The sequence below is a fragment of the Ipomoea nil genome, unplaced genomic scaffold (assembly GCF_001879475.1).
Source record: "Ipomoea nil cultivar Tokyo-kokei standard unplaced genomic scaffold, Asagao_1.1 scaffold3384, whole genome shotgun sequence".
NCBI lineage: Eukaryota > Viridiplantae > Streptophyta > Magnoliopsida > Solanales > Convolvulaceae > Ipomoea > Ipomoea nil.
In genome coordinates, this window is record NW_017619812.1 from 2099994 (window position 1) to 2123597 (window position 23604).

Sequence of the window (23604 nt, forward strand, 5' to 3'; positions counted from 1 at the left end):
TCATGGCTAAAGGCTCGGCTTCTATCCACTTGGAGAAATAATCGATGGCGACTATCACAAATTTTCTCCGACCGGAAAGCTGAGGGAAGGGGCCCAAGATGTCTACCCCCCACCTAGCGAAAGGAATTGCGGTCGTGACTGGCTGATAGAAGGTTGCCGGTCGTCCAGGCATCCGGGCGAACAGTTGGCACGTCTCACATTCCCGAGCTAACTTCTCACAGTCTAGCTGGAGGGACGGCCAATAGTACCCGATCAGCATGATACGACGGGCCAGGGATCGGCCTCCCTGATGTGAAGAGCAAATTCCCGAGTGCAGCTCCTTCATGACCAAATCGGCCTCAAATGCGGTCAAGCAACGCATGAGAGGGCCTCCATACGATCGCCGATAGAGACGACCGCCCAAGATTTGGAACCTCGGGGCTCTGAGCTTGGCTTTTCGAGCGCGCTGGGGGTCGTCTGGGAGTCGACCGTGCTCGAGGAATTCCTTCAGATCGATGATCCAATAGTCTTCCACCGGTTGGATTGGATTGACCGGTAGGCGATGGATACTGTGTCTCGGGATCACCAAGATCCGAGCTATCTTCGACATGTGCTCCGGGGCGTCTTGAGCCAATTTAGATAGGATATCCGCATCAGCATTATCCAATCGGGGTATGTGCCTGACGGTATACCCCCGGAACTGAGCAAGCTTCTCCATGGCCAGGTCTCGGTATAGTTGTAAACGCTCTCCATTGACCTCATAGTCTCCAAGAACCTGTCCGACCACGAGCGCAGAATCTGTTTGAGCTCGGATGTATTCAGCCCCCAAATCCCGAGCGCACTGTAAGCCATTAACAAATGCTTCGTACTCGGCTTCGTTATTGGTCGGGTGGAACTGATACATTAGAGAAAAATAGACTTTGAATCCTTCCGGGCTCGTGACCACCACTCCCCCTCCTGCTCCTTTCTTGCTACTTGACCCATCAGTAGCCAATGACCACCACTCAGCCTCGGGATCCGCAACCTCGGGAGGTCGGGTATCCCCGGCGGTGCACTCGACCAAGAAATCAGCAAGAGCCTGACCTTTGATAGCTGGTCTCGGTCGGTATTCGATCGCGTACTGGGTCAACATTAACGCCCACTTGACTAGGCGACCGGACGATGAAGCAGTTCGGAGGACTGGCCCGATCGGCTGATCGGTCAACACGCGAATTGCTCGACCTTGGAAATAGGGAGCCAACTTCTTCGCGGCAATGTATAAGGCGTAGATGACCTTCTCTAGCCGGGAGTACCGGAGCTCGGGACCATGTAGCGCGTGGCTTACATAGTACACCGGTCGCTGGACCCCTTCCGGATCGGTTCGGCACAACATTGCGCTTACTGCGCGATCAGAGACGGCGAGGTACACGTCTAGCTCTTCTCCGAGCTCGGGCTTTGAGAGCACGATCGGCGACATGAGATACTCCTTCAGCTCATCAAAAGCCACTCGGCACTCTTCGTCGCAGGCGAATCCATTAACTTTGCGCAATACCTTGAAGAAAGGTAAAGCGCGCTCGGCTAACTTGGAGGGGAACCGGCTGAGGGCTGCTAACCGACCGGTCAATTGCTGGACTTCCCGAACGGTAGAGGGTGGTTGCATGTCCAGAATCGCTTTTACTTTGGCCGGGTTGGGCTCAATTCCTCTCTTGGTCATCATATAGCCGAGGAACTTGCCGGTCTGAACCGCGAATGTGCACTTGGTTGGGTTCAGCCGCAACTGGTACTTCCTCATAATCTGGAAGCACTCCCGGAGGTCTCGAGTGTGGTCGGATCGATCCTGACTCTTGACCAGCATGTCATCAATGTAAGCTTCTATCGTTCGGCCCAATAGATCGGCAAAAAGCATATTGACCATCCTCTGGTAGGTCGCTCCTGCGTTCCGGAGGCCGAACGGCATCACTCGGAAGCAATACAGCCCGTCCGGGGTCACGAAGGCTGTCTTGCTCTCGTCTTCATGGTGCATCATGATCTGATGGTACCCCTTGAAGGCATCCATGAAGCTCATTAACTCGGCCCTGGCCGTCTCGTCGACCATCTGGTGAATGCTCGGTAGAGGATATGGGTCGAGCGGACAGGCCTTGTTGAGGTCGGTGAAATCAATGCACATCCTCCAAGCCGGGGGCTTAGGAACAAGGACGATGTTTGCCACCCACTCGGGGTACACCACCGGTCGGATGTGCTCGATCGCCGCCATCTTTTTGACTTCTTCTCTCACAAATTCGCGGCGATCGGACGACAGGTGTCGTGTTTTCTGCACGACTGGCTTGGCTGCGGGATCAACGGCCAATTTGTGACAGATGACCGATCGATCGATCCCGGGCATATCTTCGGGCCCCCACGCAAAGATATCAGCATACTCTTGGAGTATGGCCAAAACTTCTGCTCGAAGCTCGGGGGTGAGGGCTCGGCCAATCTTAATCTTCCTATCCGGTCGGTCCTCGGATAGGGGAACTTCCTCTATTTCTTCGGAAGGCTCAGGTTGTTCCTTCCGATCCTTAGCCTCCTCCTTGGCTATGGTGTTCACCCGGGAAGACGGACCGGAATCGCGTCTGTTGACCGCTCGGGTGTAACACTTCCGGGCGGATTGGACATCGCCACGGACCACACCGACCCCATTGGGGGTGAGGAATTTCATGCACAGGTGGGGCATAGAAATTATCCCACCGATCTTCATGATGGCGGGTCGGCCCAAGATAATGTTGTGGACGCAATGGAGATTGACCACAACGAATTCCAGCTCCGTTTTGATCGACTTTGGAGGTGCGCCGATCTCGACCGGGAGCGTTATTTTTCCCTCGAGGTAAATAAGAGCCCCGGTAAATCCTGACAGTGGTACACCGACTGGAGTCAGCTCCTTCCTGTCGAAGCCAAGTTTTTCAAATACGTCCAAGTATAGGACGTTCACACTGCTGCCCGTATCGACCATAACCCTCTGGACGTCCGTCCCCTGAACATCAATCGTGACCACGAGCGCCTCCATGCCGTGGTCGCTGCTGCTAGGTTGGTCTTCGAGGGTGAAGGTTATAGGTTCCATTTTCTGCCTCTTTCCGGTCTCTCGGGAATCCACTATTGCGACCGGACAATTAGTCCTCGGCCGGGATGCGTCTTCCAGCCCGCCGAAAATGACGTGTATGGTGGGCTTTCCGGATGGGCGACTGCTAGACGGAGGGTCAGGGTCCCGTCGGTCATCATGACGATCGTCCCTTCGATCGTCTCTTCGGTCCTGACCTGACCGATCAGAGCGGTGATGGGAGCGTCTATGATCCCTCCGATCGGTATTCCTCTTGTTGTCCTCTCTTTTCCCCACACACTTGTCCAACTTACCCAAGTTGAGCAAATCTTCCAACAGTTGGCGCAAGTGGGTACACTCCTCCGTGTCATGTCCGGCACATCGATGGTAAGCACAGTGTTTACTCTTGTCAGGGCCGTCTCGATCGGGATGGGGGAGTTTGATGAGATTGCAGGACTGGGCGTATTGCATGGCCTCCGCTGCAGATCGGTTCAAGGCCGTAAACTCGCCAGGCCTGGTGTGGGGACGGGGATTGTCATCTCCCGATCGATGTTCCGCCCGGCCGGCCGATTTACGGGACGAAGAGCCGACCTCCTGCAAGCGCTTGACGGCATTCGCCTCACCGGCGTTGGCGTAATCTGTGACCCTCCGAAGGGCCTCCTCATAGGTGGTCGGGGGGTGTAAGATGAAGTCTTGATACAAATACCCCGCCCGGAGAGAGATGTGAAGCATATGGGTAGCGGTCGCATCGTCCATGGGCTCGACCTCCCCGACCGCTGCCTTCCACTTGATGAGGAAGTCGGTCAAGCTTTCCCCTTCTAGCTGCTTGGCCTTCTCCAGATACATGTATGGCTTTCTCACTATTTTGGAAGTGATGAACTTCCTCACAAACTTGACTGCCAAGGTGTCAAATTTATCGATCGACCCTGGTTGTAGGGTTCGAAACCACTCTGCTGCCCGACCGGTGAGCGTAGAGTAGAAAGCCCGACACATTACGGCGTCTGAAACGCCCTTCAGCATCATGTTGCTGTAGAAATCATTCACGTGGGCTTCAGGGTCCGCCCGTCCGTCATAACTCTTCTCTCTAGAGACCTTTAAGTCGAGCGGGTAAGGCTGAGCCATTACCGCTGCTGTGAAAGGCGTCTGGTGCAAGGTCGATTGGTCGACCGGGGGTGTTGCAGGGTACGCATTCCTGAGTTGCGCAACTTCCGCCTGGAGGTTATAGAGCAATCCTCGGGTTTCGTTGAGCTCGGCGGTTTGAACGGCTTGGGCTGTGTCCCGAGCGCGTTGCCGTCGGTGTGATCTCGACCCGCTATGCCCGGATGAAGCCTCCTGGCTGGCGTCCTGCATGTGCACGTCTTCCGGCTGAGGATTTGGGTCTTGGGGTCCCAATCTTTGCCGCAGTCCCGGCCGGAGTCGATCAAAAGCTACCGCTCGGGTAACTTCTTCAGGGTCCTCCGCTCGGGCGGGGACTTCCTCTGCTTGCTGGGCCTGCCGTGGTGCCTCCATCGCGACAGCACCCCCCGACCCCAACCCCGAAGCCAAGTTTTTCAAATACGTCCAAGTATAGGACGTTCACACTGCTGCCCGTATCGACCATAACCCTCTGGACGTCCGTCCCCTGAACATCAATCGTGACCACGAGCGCCTCCATGCCGTGGTCGCTGCTGCTAGGTTGGTCTTCAAGGGTGAAGGTTATAGGTTCCATTTGGAAGAAGAAGAACGAAGAAGTAGGGAGGAGAAGGAAGAAGAAGGAAGAAGAAAGAAGAATCTGAATTGACCATTTTACCCCCCAAATATTTAATAAATTAAAGGATTGTGTTTTTCCGGCCAAAATCCACCGGTGATTTGGCCGGAAGGACTTAATGTGTAAAAAAAAGCTTACTAAAAGGACTAAATCTGTTAGTTTTAAAAGTCACGAACTGAAATTACCACCTCCACTATAATCATAGGACCAAAAGTGTAATTTTCTCTAAATAAATTACATGGTGAAAATAGAATTTACAATTAACAGTTTTTTTTTTTTTTTCAGTTTTTGTCCTTCTGCATATACATTTTTATCATCTTTCTCCCAGAAGTGTTAGACTAAACTATGGACACTTTTATCTATACCACAAACCAAACCAAACCAAAACAAAACTTGTATCACATCAAGAAAAGAGCTTCGCGATTTCGCCCCAGTAGACTTAGCACTGTTGCAGCAATGTGATTTCCCGACAGCCCTGCCACTTCGAGTTGTTCTTTTGGCGACGCCTGCTCGATGTAGTTGTCTGGTAAAGTGATCGGCCGCCACTTCAAAATAATGATTTCGGGAAATGATTGTGAAATTCGTTTTTATAAATAATATATGCATTCTGTTGTGCGAGGAAAATGAAATTACCTTGATTCCTGCATCGAGCTGTCCATCGAGGGAAATGAATTGTGCGACATGTGATCCAAAACCTCCTATAGATCCTTCCTCCACTGTAATTAGAAAAGAATGATTCTTGCATAAACTTCTAATGAGCTTAGCATCTAGGGGCTTGCAGAATCTAGCATCAGCAACAGTCACTTCAACGCCGAGCTTCGAAAGCAGAGATTGAGCTCTAAGACAGTTTTGTACCATAGAACCATAGCCGAGCAAAGCAACATCTTTACCCTCCGCGAGAATTCTCCCTCTACCCACCTGCTCAACAATCACAAACTAGTGAGAAAAAGAATTGCATAATTACGGTTGAATATTTACTCGTTCAAGAAAAAGGGTAGCAAATATTACCTCCACGGGAATTCCACCTTCACAACTATGATTTTCCATAGCAACAGCACCTCTCGGGTAGCGGAAGCATACTGGCCTGTCGTCAATACGGGCGGCGGTGGCCACCATATGAGCAAGCTCAACTTCATCAGAAGGTGCCATGACAATCATGTTTGGCAAGCACGACATAAATGTAATATCAAATGCTCCGCATTGTTTAGGGCCATCAGATCCTACTAATCCCGCACTCGTAATAACAAAGCGCACAGGAATCTTCTGGCGATCTACGTCATGGATTACCTAAACGATGCCAAAAATGTGAAGAACCTTCAATCAATTGAAACATATACTCCATCTCAACTAGCCTAGACTGGCAGTTGGATTGCACATTTATATTTATATATTATATGCTCAACACGCCCCTCACGTGCGCGGGTAGGTTATACCAAATTGAAACATGTGTTTCATCTCAACTAAAAGCCTAAGCTAGCAGTTGGATTGCACATTAATATTTATATATTATATTATATGCTCAACACAGTCAAATTTGATTTCTTCATCTATAAGAGATTCAATAACCTAAGATTAAGAAAAATTATGAAGAAAGGAGAAAGGAGGAACTTGGTCATAAGCCCTCTGAAGGAAAGCTGAAGGAACTATGCAGAATGGTTTCATCCCGCCCCTTGACAATCCCGCCGAAAATGTCACTGCATGCTGCTCAGCCATCCCAATTTCAAAGAATTTGTTTGGAAACTCTTTCTTGAATAATTCAAGTGATGGCTCCATACCCATGCCCGCATGAATTGCTACAATATCTTTGTCTCTCTTGGCCTCTACTACCAAAGCTTCGACAAAACAATCACTATACGTACGACTCCAACTCAATGATGGATCAGAATTAAATGAACCTGTTTTAAACAAATAAAAAAAATGCATTATTAAAAGAATTTTCTTTACTTTGACTTCACTGTTGCAAAAACCGGCCTAGGCAACCGCCTAGGCGCTAAGTGCCCCTAGACCACGGCGATTTCTCCCCTAGGCAGCCGGCCACCTAGGCGCCTAACTTGGCCAACTAGGCCGAGTTGGCGGCGAACTCTGCCAAATTCAGCCGAGTTAACTCATCCAATTCGGCCGAGTTAGCCGAGTTAATTCGGCCGACCCAACCTTGTTAATTTGTTTTCATTATATATATATATATATATATATATATATATATATATATATATATATATATATATATATATATATGACATACACCACACGTGCATTGTTTTTTTTAGTTAGCCACCTAGACGCTAGACGCTACTCTACCGCCCGACTAGCGCTTAGCGCCTACTGCAATAAATAAAGCATCAATTAAAGAAAATTCCCTCCAAGATCATTTGCATCAATTAATAATCTTCAGTATTAAAGCCCAAAATCATCAAATCAAAGCCCTAATATCATCAAGAACCTAAGCTAGGGCTTATAATTGTAGGCATAATTCTGAAGATTGTTGAAAGCGAAAGAGGAATCTGAGCAATAAGAGCATACTTTCTGGGGTTATATTTGAAACTTCAACCATCTGATTATCTTTTATTTCCTGCTGTTCTTTTGTTATGACATGAACCAGAACAGGACCCATGGAATCCAGTGACGCCACTTCATGCAGAACACAGATTAGGTCAGCAACGTTGTTCCCGTCAACGGGCCCAATGTAGTACAAGCCAAGCTCTTCAAAAAGAGTCGACCCAGGTGGACCAATCATACCACGTGCATACTCATCAATCTTAGCTGCCCACTCATGCATACCTTTACCAATTTTCTTAGTTAAGACCTGAAACAAACATAATATGTGGGCATACTCATAACAGAGCCAGATAATACTTATATAAGACCTCAATCGAATACAGACACATAAAATGAGCATAAGAAACAGGCCTTTTTTTTTTGGTCAGGACATGAGATGTCATGAGCAAGCCCTAAATGTAGGAGGCACCTTTAAGCCTGTACCATACTCAGACTGATCCCCATTCGCACTGGGACGGCCCAATTAAGGTTTAAGGGGCAAAGTGCTGGCCAAATTAGTTTTTCCATACGAGAGGGGTTCGAACTCCCGACCTCTCTTAAGGGACGAGAGTACACGACCACTCACGCCAACCAAGCTGGTTAAGAAACATGCCTATTTAGTTCACCACTAGGGTATTAATACAAAATTAGCAGGTGATCACTGGTCTTAGTACACTGGAAACGTGCTTTGACAATAAATTATTAATTTATTATATCATTGGTTTTAGCATTCATATAATCATTTCATCAGCATTTTCTGGAAAGTGGGCTTAGAAGTCCACGTTTCACTTTTCTAACAGCTTTAGACTTATAAAATAAAAGGACAAGCAGCATGGATACCTTAGCAAGCTCTCTAAATCTTCGAAAAAGTTTACTTGACTGAAGCTTGCTCAGAGTACTAGACAAAGCATTGATTGGCGTTTCAGGAGCCTCCTCGAGCTTTGGATGCAAAGAGTGACGATTATCGTTTAATATGACAATCATATTTGAATCTAAGTAGCCAGCATTACTCATTGCCTCATAAACTTGACCAGCCATAGTCGTTTCATTGCTAATGACTGCAACGATGCGGTCTCGCTTCCCTTTAATATCTCGAGCAACAGCCAATCCTAATGAAAAAGAAAAAATCACTCTAAAGTTCAACTAAAAATGTTGATGATAACGAAAGCACGGGAATGCTTTTTTAAGATTTTAATACAATCATAATGGGGTTGATTGTAAAAGATACTACTAAAGACATGACGAGAAATAGTTTATTTGCTGACGAAAATAAACAAGAGAATGCTATTACCAAGTCCAGCAGATATACTATTGCATCCATGTCCAGCTCCAAATGGATCAAATTCACTTTCAGAGCGGCACATGGGACTTGAAAAACTGTTTGATTGTAGATGGGAATGCATTAGAGGCATCCTTCCAGTGAGAATCTTGTGTGCATAAGTCTGTCAAGTCACAGCAAAATAAAATATACTACGCTGAAATCCAAAATTGTCCCAATTAATACGTGGAAATTTTCAAAAGCTTTCATGCTTCACGTAAAAAAAAAAAAAAAAAAAAAAAAAAAATTGAGTACTACTAACTCTGTTACAATGCAGTATTTGTTCATAACTACTGTCTCAACCTACTAAAGCACAAAGAGTCAATACTGCCTCCACTGAGGCTCGAACTCACAACCTCTCATATGCGAGAGCAAATTGGTGCCACTAGACCACAAGGTCCTTGGCTATCACACGTAAATTAGATATTCAAAAATAATTGCAAAGTGCTTGAATGGAATGTTCCATATTGCAGGGTATGGGGTAGGGCCTAACTTCCAAATTTTTTTTGTTTAAAAAGAATGGCGCTTATGAGATTCATTAGCATTTCTAGGTATTTTACAAACGGAATCTTACTTGTTCCTCCATATCCCACAATATCTTGTCCACTGGAGCATGGAAAACATGGTGAATAGCTACAGCCAACTCCACCACCCCGAGACTAGCTGTTAAAGGTTTTTCAGTATTTGACATGGCAAAGCGCAATTCTGACCGGATTTCCTCAGCTAGCTGCTTCAGTTCCTGTATGGTTCCACTCTAGGTGAGCTAAACTTCCCAAATTTGCATATTTGATGACATATATGGTGTTATGTCAGACACAACTTCAAACCAACTTTTAATGTTTCAAAGTAAAAAAGAATGACAAAAATCCAGTCACTTAACCTTCAAAGATAAATTCTTTAAGTGCATGGGATTCTCAATAGTGTCAAGTATCCTTCTTGGTGGATCATCAAACTTGAGATCAGCATCATTGGGCAAACAATACACTTTACTGTTGTCCTGCATCAGGAATGCCAAATTTCAACTTACTGTTCTTTACAACACTTCCTTTATGGCTATGAGCACAGAGAGAACTATTCTTTCACACTTTATCATGGTAAATATGGCATTATTTTGACTAATCCAAATATCAAAGAGAACTACTAAGACAAAAGCTCACAAGGGAAGAAATTATTTAGGCCCTGTTTGATAAAATAGTTAGCCTATCAGCCAATTTTGACTTATTTGATAACTATTAATTGTTTGACTTGGTTAAACAATCAATATGAGTGTTTGATTAATTAACTTATTGTAACAACTTATTGCTCCAAAATGCTGCTCAGATAGATTTTTCGTTCAGCTTTTAAGTAGCTTTCAATCAGTTTTTTTATTCGATCAGCTTTTTAAAAAAAGACAGCTAACAGCTGATTTTTCAAACACTTCTCTACAATCTCTTAATGCTATAAACTAGTCAAACTAACTAACCGAATCAACTAACAGCTATTATCAAACAATCATTTACCAAACACCCCCTTAATGTTCAAAAAGCAAACAAAAATGCAATAAAGGATAGTTATTGCATACCTTATAAGAAGATAGGACTGAAGAAGAAGTGGGGTAAAGATTCAGTCTTGAAATACCAATATTAGAAGGGAAGTTCACTGCTGGGGAATCAGAACCAGAAGACAATTTTCTGGAACCTCCATGAAAAACACCAACCGGATACTGGGCAGTAGCAGCACCCATCAAGAAATGCAGAAATGGAGAGACCTGCTTTGGTAAAAACCGGCTGACTAGTTTCAAGAAAAATTGGAAAATTGCAGGAGATTAAAGGTTGGATTTTTCGGATTGTATGAATACCCAGTTTCAAAAGTGGAATTTTGTGTCTGGGATTCCTCTAGATTTTGGTAAAAATCATGCGGAAATGCGAAGGAGCTACATGACAAGCAGAGCACTGTTTGGTATCTCGTGTAATGCTTAAGACCCGATGATGAAGCATATGGGCCAATTTGTGGGCTTTGTATGTGTTAATTGGACCTTATTTTAAGTGGACCAAGAAACGTCCTAAAGAAAAGGCCCAATAGATAACTCCTGGCAATTTATATGCATTGCATTGTGCGCCCTGATGCAAAACGACGACGTCGTTTCACATAATTGTATAAACAAATATACATAACTGTATAAACAAACCCACATAACTGTATAAAAAAATACACATAATTGTATAAACAAATACACATAATTGTAATGATTTTTTGTTTTTAATAATAGTATAGATTAGATTATTACATAACTCGAGCTGGATTAGATTCGTCTTCACTTAGGGATACAAATTTCTCTCTGGCGTGTCTAGGGTTTCGTTTTCTTCTAGGGTTTACCTAGTTTTCCATGCGTTTTCTGAGCTTTCTACGGTATTCCGACCGATTGTTCCAGTACTGATCAGCGTTCGATAGCAGTATTCGACCTAGGTAGTCCGACAGCATGGCGTCGACAAGTATGGGAGGGGAGGTGGCTGGTTTAACAGCCCGATGGGCAGACTTAGTCCTCGAGGAAGAGGAGGATACTTTCGAGCCGGTGGAAGCAGAAGTAGGGGAGGAATAGGCTGAGGAGGAGGAGACATGGGTTCTGATCGGACGTTTTCTAACAGAGAAGACGGTGAAGGTCGAATTTATGCGCCAAGTACTAGCTTCGGTGTGGCAGCCGGTCCGTGGGGTGCAGGTGACGGAGGTGCAACCGAAGTTGTTTATGTTTGTCTTCTACCATTTAACTGATATGCAGTATGTATTGGAGGAGAGTCCTTGGGCGTTTCAAAATCATACGCTTGTCTGTAAGCAGCTTCCGGCAGGGGCGATTCCGATGGAGGTAGCTCTTGATACGGTGGAGCTATGGGTACAGTGCTACGACTTGCCGTTTGGGTATACATCGGACAAAATACTCGAGCAAATCGGAAACTTCTTGGGGGTGTTTGTCAAGTTGGATGATCGGTTTCTTGATGCGCCTTGGCTCACCTATTACCGTATACGTGTTGCAATCCCTGTGAACAAGTCATTGAAGCGCAGAATGAGAATGTTGAAACGTGACAAGACGTATTGTTGGGTTAATTTCAAGTACGAAAGGTTGCATACATTTTGTTTTTATTGTGGAATGATGGGGCATTCCTATAGATTTTGTCTCAAAGTCAGGAATGCGACCGCACCGGTACAGCAATTTCCGTACAGTGATGATCTTCGGGCTAGGGGGGTACGTGGTCCAAGGGAGATATGAAACCCGTGGTCGGTGCCATTGGAGGGAAAGCCGAAGGGTGAGAAGCCAACGAGGGTGGTGAGGGGTGAGCAGAATGTGGATGACGATGGGGGTTTGAATGGGGAGCATGCGGGGCAGGGCGCTGTGCATGCAGTAGCAAAACGAAGGAGGGAGATGGATGGGGGGTGTAGGGGAGGCCGGGTGGTTGAGGGGGAGGATGTAGCGATGACAGACATCCAAAAAAACTTACAAATGGCGGGTGCTGCGATGCAGACCCGCCGGACCCAATGAGTACGTTGAGCTGGAACTGCCGTGGCTTGGGTAATCCACGGACAGTTCGCGAGATTGAGGACATGGTGTCCCGTAAGAAACCCGATTTTGTATTTCTAATGGAAACCAAGGTTAACCGAGATCATGGGGAACGACTTCGGATTAAGCTTGGATTCGATGGCCTTTTTTATGTCGATAATTCTGGTTTAAGTGGTGGTTTGGCGCTGTTATGGAGAGCAAATAATACAGCCAGATTGATAAGATATTTTGATAACCATGTGGATGTTGAAGTGAGTATGCTGGGGTTTGATAAGTGGAGGATGACAGGCTTCTATGGCTTTCTAAAGCGTCCGCAGAGGGGAAAGTCGTGGGATCTTATTCGTTCATTGGCTAACAGATCGGATCTGCCGTGGGTAATGATTGGATATTTTAATGATCTCTTATTTCAGTATGAGAAACGAGGAGGAAACCCCCATCCAGACAGCCTACTACGGGGTTTTGGGGAAACTATTGAGGATTGCGGTTTACTGCAATTGCCGATGTCAGGGTATCCGTTTACTTGGGAGAAGGGGAAGGGCACGCCAAACTGGATAGAGGAACGATTGGATAAAGTTTTGGCTACCCAAACTTGGAGGGAGTTGGTGGTCGATGCTAGTGTGCAGAATATATTGACCCGAAAGTCTGATCATTATGCTATTTTTCTTGGGGTTCTGAATCTTCAGGAAAGGAGGGGTGGTTTGAAAAGAGGGTTTCGATTTGAGATGGCATGGGTGCATGATGAGGGGTGTAGAGATGTGGTGGAAAGGTCTTGGGGCGAGGGAAGAGATAGGGGTTTGCAAGAGTGTATCACGTTTTGTGGTGATCGGTTAACACGCTGGGGTGGAGACCGTTTCCATAAATTTGGTGAGCAAATGATGAACCTACGAAAGGAACAGTTGCGCCTGAGGGGGTGTACGGACCCGGTTTCTTTAGCTGAATTTCAAAGATTAGACGAGTGCTTAACTCGTATTGAATTGCAGGAAGATGTTTATTGGAGGCAAAGGGCCAAGCAACATTGGCTCAAGGATGCGGATGCAAACACAAAGTTCTACCACATGTATGCTTCTTATCATAAGAAAAAGAATACTATTGCTAAAATTATGAATGATAGTGGGGATTGAATTGAGGAGGATGCCATGAGGAATGTTATCTTGAATTACTATCGTGATATCTTTAGCTCGAGTTCTCCTGTTGTTAATGAAGATTTCTTTAAGAGTATACAACTACGGTAACGAATGCACAGAATGAGGCGCTATTGCAGCCCTTTGAGGATAATGAGGTTAAAACCCCGTTGTTCTCGATGTATTCAGATAAAGCACCGGGGCCGGATGGGATGAATCCGGGATTTTATCAGCACTTCTGGGATGTGGTGGGTAGTGATGTGTCTTCTTATATTGTGAGTTGTCTAAACACTTGCTCGTTGCCTGCTAATTTGAATGATACGAATATTATTCTGATTCCAAAAAAGAAAAGCCCGGAGATGGTTTCTGACTATAGGCCAATTGCGTTGAGTAATGTGATTTACAGGGTTATGGCTAAGGTTATTACAGCCAAAATGAAACCACTAATGGGAAATATTATATCTGACTCCCAGAGTGCGTTTATATCTGACAGACTAATTACGGATAATATCTTGATAGCTGCGGAAGTTGGCCATTATTTGAACAGGAAGCAATGTGGGTTAACAAGATGGGGGGCTTTGAAGCTGGATATGGCAAAAGCCTACGACCGTATGGAATGGTCCTTTTTTACGTAAAATGCTTCTGGCTTTGGGGTTTGATGATAGGTGGGTGGAGTTATTGATGATGTGTGTGACCACAGTGTCTTACAGTGTACTGAGTGAATGGTTCACGAAGCAGTCAGATCACCCAGACTCGTGGTTTAAGGCAAGGTGACCCCCTTTCGCCTTATCTTTTCATTATTTGTGCTGAAGGGCTTTCATTGTTATTACAACAGGCGCAAACAAGAGGAGAAATACATGGCTGTAGGGTGGCTAGAGGGGCCCCCTCTATCTCACACATGTTCTTTGCTGATGATAGTCTACTTTTCTTTAAAGCAAATATCCAGGAAGCGGAGGTGGTTAAACGTTGTTTGACGGAGTATGAGAAAATGTCTGGGCAGATGGTTAACTATCACAAGTCAAATATTTGCTATAGTAAGAATACATGGGATGATATAAGAGAGGAGGTTGCCAGTATATTGGGGGTAGTGCAAGCCCCGAATTTTGGAAAGTATTTAGGGCTTCCATCATTTGTGGGCAGGAATAGAAAAGCAGCATTTTCATATATTGAGGACAAAATAAGACAGAGGATTGGCTCGTGGAACAAAAAGTTACTATCACATGCAGGAAAGGAGGTTTTATTGAAAAGTGTGGCTCAATCTATGCCTACCTTTTCAATGAGTGTCTTTTTACTGCCTATGACTCTGTGCACAGCCATTGAGCGAACCATGAACCGGTATTGGTGGAGATCAAAGGATGACTAGGGCATCCATTGGAAGGCATGGGATAAACTGTGTATTCCCAAGAAATATGGATGTTTGGATTTTAAGGAGTTGCGTGCCTTTAATCTTGCTATGTTGGGTAAGCAAGCGTGGCGTTTTCTTACACAACCACAATCTTTGGTTTCAAGAGTTTACAGGTCCAGGTATTATCTCAAAGGTTCTTTCTTTGATGCATGCTTGGGGAATAACCCAAGCTTTTGTTGGCGTAGTATTCTGGCGGCACAGGAATTGGTTTGTGGGGGTGTTAGGCGCAGGATTGGGAATGGTAAATCAACTCTAATATGGGATCAGCCATGGCTACATGATGACCAATAACCCGAGAATAATAACAGAAAGACCACCCCAACTGGCACAGGCAATGGTCATGGGACTCATGGACCAACAAACGGGAACTTGGGATGAGGATATTCTCACAGATATTTTCATACCTGAGGGTGTGACACGAATATTAAAAGTACCTGTGTCACTAGATTATGAAGACTTGTGGTATTGGTATGGGGACCCAAGGGGAGAGTATTCAGTCAAGAGTGGTTACAGAAGAATAGTTGGTGACTACACCTACCCAGTAGGTGTCTTTGATAAATGGTTAAAATTATGGAAGCTCAAAATCACCCAAAGTGAAAACATTTTTATGGAGGACTTTGAATGGTATATTGCACACTACGAAGAACCTACTTATAAAGAGAGTTGATATTGATCCAACTTGTGCTATGTGTGGGATCATGCATGAAGATATTATGCATTCTTTAATCACATGTGACTATACGGCCAACATTTGGGCTCAACCTCACCTTCCAATCCCCAATAATGTCACGAATATTTTCAGTGATTGGTTTGATGATTTGTTGAATATTTTAGATGATGATGAGATTGTTTATGCAGTGGCACTTCTATATTATATTTGGCGTGCAAGAAATGGGGTTGTATGGGATGCATACTTACCCAGGCCTCGGAAGATAATTACAATGGCAACCTCGGCTGTACACGCATGGAAACTTGTCCATCCTGGTCGGACACGTACGGCACCACGGCTGTTGGGACGGCTGCTGGACGAAGCACTGCTACGGTGCAATCTGTAGAGCACGAAGCTGCTGCTGCTGCCTTAGTAAATCATCCGCAACTGCCCACTGCCGTGCCACAACATCCGCAGCCAGCCGCACCAATCGCTGCACTCCACGCTGCTCAACTGCCCACGCGAGATCAATGCTACTTCGATGCAGCATACTCCCATCAAACAAACAAAGCGGGGGTGGGGACAATTCTCCTCAACGGACAGAGAGGTTATATTTCAGCTATGTCGGCACCAATAATAGACTGTTTTTCACCGCTCATGGCGGAAGCTTTTGCATGCAAGGAGGTTTTGTCCTGGTTAAGGAACCGTGGGGTAAGGTCTATCGAGCTCTTCACGGATTGTTTAGTACTACAACAATATCTATCGTCTATGACAGGCTCGCCACGCTCATACCTGGGTTATGCTATTGATAGTTGCAAGACCAGTATGTTATCTTTTGATTATTGTTCGCTTCGTTATGTTTCTAGAGTGGATAATTATTTAGCTCATACCTTAGCATCTACTGTTTTTACTCAGTTAGCTATTATGTATTCGGACTCTGGTCCACCAGACTCTATTTCAGCATATTTTGAATAAATGTCCTACAGGCTCCTTTAATTTCAAAAAAAAAAAAATACACATAATTGTATAAACAAATACACATAATCACATCAACTCCCTATCGCGCCTCCCAAAACGACGTCGTTTTGGGAGGCGCGAGGCGGACAGTGCAATGTGCGCCGTGGACCGTGGTGCAGGGTATAACGATTGATAACTCCTGACAAAGTATGTAAATCAATATTTTTATAGAGTTAATACTATTAGAGGTTCCTTGTCTTTGGTGGTAATTCTAATTTAGTTCTAAATTATCGTTTTTTTCATTTATCATTTTAAATTATTATTTTTTGAACACTTTCTCATGATTTTTCCTACTTTTAGTAAGGGCATTTTTTGTTTCTTCATATTTTTTGTTTTTGTTATTTTTTCAGTTTCAACCGGCCGGTTTAATTTTTTTAGACTTTTACTAAAAATGTGTTTAAATATATAGTTACTAACAATCGGAGATTGCCTAAAGTTCTAAACCAATTAAATCGAAAAAATATTTGCATTGAGATAACACCTGTGTAAAACTATCTCACGGGTCTCAATCCATGAGACCGATCGAATCTTTGATTAATAGGTCGGATCTTTTACCCCATTAATCAAAGATCCAACCCGTCTCACGGATTGAAACCCGTGAGACGATCTCACACAAATTTTCTTTTGCATTGTTATGTTTTTTGCATTATATTGTGAACTTCTATAACATAATTTGTCAGTTGTGAGTTCTTTTGCTAATGCATATCACCATCTTGTAACGTTTTTGTAGTTGTATCCCCTCTCAAGTCTCACAATTAGTGATTGCAGCATCTTTTTGCAGTCGAGTCTATTTTAGTGTCTAAATCCTACCTCTGAAGGTCAACATATATAAACATCATTTTGTTGGAGAGTAATGTTGTATGAGATTCATTTGTGCTGGCTTTTTGCTTTCTTTCTATTCACTTTAATGTTCTATAGTAATTAGTACCTATGATTTTAAAGGTTCTAGTAACTTATTTGCCTTTAGTTTCTTTTGTTGAATGGTTTATTATTCAATAATTCTTAAATTTGTACCTTATTTATGCAATGTTTTACATATCGATCGAGCATATAACCATCAATGTATACTAATTAATTATCAGCTTAAATTTTTAATTGAGATAAAACACATGCTTTTCATTAACGTATAATTTAACTATCAGCTTAAACTTTTAGTTGAGATGAAACACATACTTTCTATTAATGTGCAATCTAAAACACATGCTTTAATTGTACGAGTCTATGCATTTATAATAATAAAGTGTAGATTGATTCATATATTGTATTAATATGAAATAGAAAAAATGACTGCGAAATTTAAATTTCTACTTTATTTCCACATCTACAAATTAGAATTCTTTTTCTCTAATTTCATCCTCCCAACCAAAGGATCCGTAAGTTTTTAATTTGTCTGCGTTTTAATTTACAGTTCACTTTGTTACTTTGTTTGTTTGGCCGATCGAGCGGTGTGTAGCGTTGGCGCTGGTCGTAAAACCAAGAAATAATAGAAGCCATACAAGAGAATTAAATATATATATATATATATATATATATATATATATATATATATATATATATATATATATATATATATAGATGGATCATGACATAAATTTATTCATGACAACTTAGATTCTCCCATGCATGATCCGGAAGATTATAAACATATACATAATTATATATATTATTGTTGTCACAAACATATACATAATAATTATATATATTATTATTGTTGTCTTTTCTATGCAACTTCATATATTATTCCAGATATGGTTGAATTATATTGATGCTCTACAGATTGGGTTCCTTGGATGGTGGCTTCACTATGAGAATGGGGCAATGCACATGATGTGCACAATAGTCGCTCACACTTCCTAGAAATGCCCTGCATTATCATAATATATATATACTCCGTACTCATCAAATAAACATCCTTTTAATTATAACCGGCCAAATTAAAATTGATCGAGACTAAGGGAAACAAATTAAATTAAAGAATTACCTTTTGATTTTGCCAAGGCCTCGACTGCCCACGACAAGAAGATCAACATGCATCTCCTCAGCAGCCTCACAAATTCTATCCTTTGCGTCCCCTTCAAGAATCAACGTTTCTGCCCTCACCTACAACCCCCAAAACCACAACCTTAAACAATATATATAATAATTTAAGGATGTTCAACCCATCTTAATTAATTAACTGAACCAAGAAGGTCAATAAGCTTTTGAATTGTAACTATCAAATTAACAGTCTGAATAACTTGATTGTATACCTTATTTTCCCTGCAGATTTGCAAGGCCCTAGAAAGTACTTCACTCGCGTTATGTTCTTGGCTTTTCTTCACAGCTTCCACCATCATAGGCGTTAGTTCCACTGCTATATAATGAATACATGAAAAGATTTATGAACCAATTAAGAATTAATATACTCAACTTTTTGCAAGTAAATGTTAAATTCTGATCTGTGTGTTAATTTTAGCTTACGGTTTGGGCCAGGAGGATAAATGATTGGCCCGAAAGTAGGCTGGACATTAACCAATGTAACCATCGCGGCCGGGATCTCGTCGGCGGCGGTGGCGGCAGAAGGGTAGTTCCGGCGGAGCAAATTGTCGATGGCCCATTTAAGAGCATTGAAACTCTCGCCGCTGTCGTCGATGGCCACCATCACCTTCCACGTCGTCCTCGTCGCCGTCGTCTCCTTCACCGTCGGCACCTGAGAATGCATGGCTTCTCCGGGACACGCATATGCACTAGTCTCAGTTCTTGTTGTTTTCTCCATTATTTCTTCTTCCCCAGCTCGCTACGTTAATAATTTCAGTACATTTATCATATATATTTTTTTAATTATTTATACATAAGTTCATTATATAAAATATGCCATAAATCTTAGAAGAGCTACGTAACCCAGAAAGAAATTGAAGGTGGCAGAATCATAGCGTGAAGAACCACATTGTGACAAGTGGTGAACATGCAAAACCTTAAATTAACATGCAAAATACGACGTCGCAGGAAACCATGACACGTAGCTTCTTGGTTCTTATCCATTTCCAAAGTCTGATATAGATGTAATTTTTGTAAGATTTTCCTAATAATATATATTATATATTATATATTAGGGCCTTAATTAAGTGGTGCAAGTGCTTATTAAGTGATTTGGTTGGACTTAATAACTAGTAGTTGTTAGTCAATCAAACTCTGTGCCTAATATAATTCTGGATTGATGGGATACAGGATGATTGATGTTAACACATTCAGTTACGATACTCAGACTGCTGAGTCAGATTTGAAACAAAACATGCCTGACGGTCTAGCTACACAACAAGAACATCAACTAAGGCGAAATCTAGACCAAGACCAAATCTGTTCACACAGATTTATAAAAAGAGTGGACCGTCTATATTTAAACTTTTTTTTGAAAGGAGTGTATATATAAACTTAATTTAAAACACATCAGAGAAACAGATGCATATTATTACTTGAATTGGATTATATTATATTGTTGCATAAAAGGGAAAAGGGGTACAAAAATGAGAGCGTTGGTGGGAATAGACGACAGCGAGGAGAGTTTCCATGCACTCAACTGGATTCTCCACAAGTTCTTCTGGAAATCCGATGACCCGGCGGCGGCGATGGACGGGTCGGATCTTGTCGGGGACTTGGTCACCTTAGTCCACGTCATGGAGCCTTGGCCTCACAATTCCGTTCTAGGAGGACCTGGTTCATTTCGTTTCTTCAACCACTAAATTTCAGTTAAATTAATAGATTTAAAATATATAGTTAAAAATGTGAGATTTAATTTATTCTTGATCTGGGTATATTGCATATTTGCATGTATATATGCTTTGAACTCCGGCCGGCCATCGATCTGCAGCTGCGGAATCCGTAAGCAGGACACAAGAACAAGAAGCAGCCAGGATACTTGCACGTGCCGGTGAAATGTGCAGGGACAAAATGGTGAGCTACCTTATTAACATGCCTTTTTTTTTTTTTTTTCTTTCTGACGAGCGAAACTTATAGTTATTATTTAAGGGTGTGTATTGAATAAATCTGTCTCTTGAAAAATACAAAAAGTAAGTCTTTCATCCCTACTTGAAGATGTATACTAAATAAATTCTGTCCCTTAATCTTCAAAAAAGAACCACAAGAAGTTATGGTAAGTCCTTCTAAAAAGATAAATTAAGTCAATCTAAGTTATTTATTGCTGACATTTTTAAGCTAAGAAGTCTAATAGTAACTCTTGTTGAAATCGAACTGATTAAAGTCAAAAAATAATAATAATTTGACCAATTTGGTTGAAATCAGATGTCCTTATTAACGTGGCTAATAGGCCGGCCAATTTTGTTGAAGCCGGACTTATAATTTTTTAGTTACAAAGATAACAATCTGACCAACTTAATTAATTGGGATGATGTTTCTTTTCTTGATTGATTTTTTTCATGAATATTAAGTTAACATGCAAAGAGTAAGTATACTATGTAATTATGTATGTATATCTGTCGTAGGTGAAAGCTAAAACCTTAATTGTGGAAGGAGATCCCAAGAATGTGATTTGTCAAATGACAGAGGAAATGGGTGTTGATCTTGTCGTTGTGGGTAGTCGAGGACTTGGCCAAATCAAAAGGTATATATTAACTTCAATATAGTCAATATATAGTTTTACACCAAATTAGAAATTGGAATGATACAAATATACTAAATTTGATAAGAGTTAATTACCGAAATGGTCCCTTGACTATAGTAAAATTACCAATTTGATCCTCGACAATTTTTTTTACCCAATTAAGTCCTCGATTTTAAAAATGTTAACCATTTTGGTCCTCTCTTAGGTCAAGGGTTAACAGTCCGTTAAATTAGAGGTTATTCATGGAATTTCACTCCCTTACGGGTAGCCTGGACTCCATTAACGGCAAAACATACAGCTGCCATCCATTAAAGGCAAAACATATAGATCGCCTTCCTCCGCTTCACAAGCACAGCTTTTGTCGCTAGGCCATACTCCATCGCCGTTCCCTCAAATCTTAAACCCCTCATGCTAACACAGTGTATCTGGCATCAATTTGCTCTGGAGCTGGAGCAGCTACGGCTATGGCGAAGCAGAAACGACTGTGATTTCTCTTCACCCGTAGCAGAGGAAGACGCATTCCCCGTATTGGAGCAGTCGGATGGAGGCATGGCCGAGGATGGTGTCGGAGATGTCGACGGTGTTCGGATCGAGGGTGTACGAACGGTACAGATAAGATCTGACGTTGCTGGAGGCGGCGTTGATGAACGACGACGTGTTCGCTAGCCTGGTGAAGGAGTCCACGACGGCGCTGCAATCCCTTCACCGCCTGGGAAGTCAAGACTCGCCTAATCCAAGCTTTGGTCTCTAAAGAGGCCGCCGCTAAATAGACTCAAACCTTCGCCGCTAAACAGACTCAAAGCTACCCATTTCCATTGGATTTAGAATTAAACTACTAAATGCCTCCATTTCTTCTAGTGTCACTTGCAGGGGCAAAAGTAGTTGGTACAAGCCTAGTCTTGAGTGTGGGGTGTTGGTGAGAAGATGAAGATAGTGGCATACCTCATCATTATTATGCTTCACATTATATTTCCGTTTTCTTTCATCCTCTACTTGTTCAAAATAACATACACCACCGTACCTGAGAGAACCTAATTAGCTTGCTTGATGTGAAAAGGTCATTGAGAAATCATATTGTGCAGGGAGTGTGGTTGTGATTTGTGAAATGTGAAACTACAGACATGCTAACAAAGTGTAAAACGAAAGGAGAATGAGCAATTTTGTGTTTCTGTGATGCATTTGTGTATCTCTGGGAGAAGGACAAGGATTATAGGAGTGAAATTCCATGAATAACCTTTAATTTAATAGACTGTTAACACCTTATCTAACGGAGGACCAAAATGGTTAACATTTTCAAAGTCGAGGACTAAATTGGGTAAAAAAAATAACCGAGGATCAAATTGGTAATTTTGATATAGTCAAAGGACCATTTCGATAATTAACTCATTTGATAATATTTGCAGAGCTCTTCTGGGAAGTGTAAGCGACTACTGCGTGCACCATGCAAAGGTGTCCAGTTCTTATTGTGAAGCCAACCACCTAAGAAGTCTCATGGATAGGTTGTAACTGTACTACCAAATACACAATTAAGTGTAGTATTATAATAATTACGTACATGTTTCAATGTAACATTAGGCAAACTCAATAATTGCATGGAACATTGCACCATATATGCTCATGGTAAAGTACACTTAATCGATGCATTATTCTTCCAAAAGGCTGAACCCCAATCCTAAGGGCCCCTCACACTTCGACCCGACAGAGCATTTGGAAGGATGTAAATCATGGTAATTCAACTGAACATGAACCACAGATGCTAGACCTGCGCTCAATCAATGCATTGATTTTCTGGCCTTAAAGCCCCACAAGCTACATTAAAATGATAGTGAAAATGAGTAAATTATGATGACTCAACGGTTCATTATGTGAGATTACCAATATTTAATTGGTGCTTGTTGGTCCCGATAGATTGTATGGTGAGTCTAGAGGGGGGGGGGGGGGTGAATAGACTCTCGTTTTTCTTTAAATTCTTTAACAGAAAAACCTTGACAACACTTTTGAATAGGATAAGCACAGCGGAAAGATTATTAAGAGAGGGTTGCACGAGTTTGATTAGAAGATGAGATAAGTGATGAAAAGGATGATATGCAAGCAGTAAACTAAAGCAGTAAGTAAAGAGAGGAGTGAGACGAGATTTTATAGTGGTTCGGCCAAACTTTGCCTACTTCCACTCTTCTTCCACAACTGCTGGAAGGATTGCACTATCACTTCTTTAGTACAAAAACACAAAGACTTTCTTGATCACTAAGCCGGACAGCCTTTGAAGGTTTTTCAACTCCGAGAGTTTACTCCGCCTCTATCAACTTCTTCTTCTAAGTTGAGGTTGGTGAGAAAGTATTTCTTGATTCCTCCAACTGTGAAGTCTTATAGGTGTGGGATGATTGCTTCAAATGTGCAAGACTTCTTACAAGATGTAGGGCAGTGATGGATGATCTACTTCAAATGCCTTAACACCTTAACTAGCTGGTTCACAAAAAGCTTTGAGATTTGTTCACTTTTAAGAGCTTTTTGCAAGAGAGTGAGTAGAGATAAAATGAACCAGCACCTTCTTAGTTGATGAAGGTTGGTTTATATAGGTGATGAAAATTCATCCGTTGGAGGGAAATGAATTTTTAAACCTTTTATCTGTTGGACAAGGACCATGGAGCCTCATGCATT

General features: G+C 42.7%; 2 protein-coding genes and 1 pseudogene across 3 annotated transcripts; 1 reads left to right on the forward strand and 2 right to left on the reverse strand.

The window, feature by feature from the left end:
* Positions 1–5028: 5028 nt before the first annotated feature.
* Positions 5029–10552, reverse strand: LOC109171034 (probable 1-deoxy-D-xylulose-5-phosphate synthase, chloroplastic). The gene is made up of 10 exons (XM_019320175.1): positions 10190–10552; positions 9509–9625; positions 9203–9367; positions 8602–8752; positions 8151–8419; positions 7296–7578; positions 6384–6670; positions 5784–6062; positions 5409–5693; positions 5029–5320 (listed from the first exon to the last, which is right to left on the reverse strand). The coding sequence occupies exons 1-10, from the start codon at positions 10349–10351 to the stop codon at positions 5174–5176; spliced, it is 2145 nt and encodes a 714-aa protein (XP_019175720.1). The 5' UTR covers positions 10352–10552; the 3' UTR covers positions 5029–5173.
* Positions 10553–17994: 7442 nt separating this feature from the next.
* Positions 17995–19166, reverse strand: LOC109170948 (universal stress protein Slr1101). Of its 2 annotated transcripts, none has more exons than XM_019320080.1 (4): positions 18810–19166; positions 18599–18702; positions 18331–18449; positions 17995–18213 (listed from the first exon to the last, which is right to left on the reverse strand). In XM_019320080.1, the coding sequence occupies exons 1-4, from the start codon at positions 19102–19104 to the stop codon at positions 18120–18122; spliced, it is 612 nt and encodes a 203-aa protein (XP_019175625.1). In that variant the 5' UTR covers positions 19105–19166; the 3' UTR covers positions 17995–18119. The 2 variants fall into 2 exon arrangements, with proteins under 2 accessions (XP_019175625.1, XP_019175626.1); XM_019320081.1 differs by having other exon boundaries at positions 18599–18699; positions 18810–19165.
* Positions 19167–19797: 631 nt separating this feature from the next.
* On the forward strand, positions 19798–22581 carry LOC109170949 (annotated as a pseudogene).
* The last annotated feature ends 1023 nt before the right edge of the window (positions 22582–23604 follow it).

Coding starts and splice junctions, on each gene's coding strand:
- LOC109171034 (XM_019320175.1), bottom strand. CDS start 10,351: ATGGGTGCTGCTACTGCCCAGTATCCGGTTGGTGTTTTTCATGGAGGT. Junction 7,579..8,150: donor GATTTAGAGAGCTTGCTAAG/GTATCCATGCTG, acceptor TGTTTGTTTCAG/GTCTTAACTAAGAAAATTGG. Junction 6,063..6,383: donor TTCAGAGGGCTTATGACCAA/GTTCCTCCTTTC, acceptor GGCATCGTTTAG/GTAATCCATGACGTAGATCG.
- LOC109170948 (XM_019320080.1), bottom strand. CDS start 19,104: ATGGAGAAAACAACAAGAACTGAGACTAGTGCATATGCGTGTCCCGGA. Junction 18,703..18,809: donor TTATCCTCCTGGCCCAAACC/GTAAGCTAAAAT, acceptor TTCATTATATAG/CAGTGGAACTAACGCCTATG. Junction 18,450..18,598: donor AAATCTGCAGGGAAAATAAG/GTATACAATCAA, acceptor TGGGGGTTGTAG/GTGAGGGCAGAAACGTTGAT.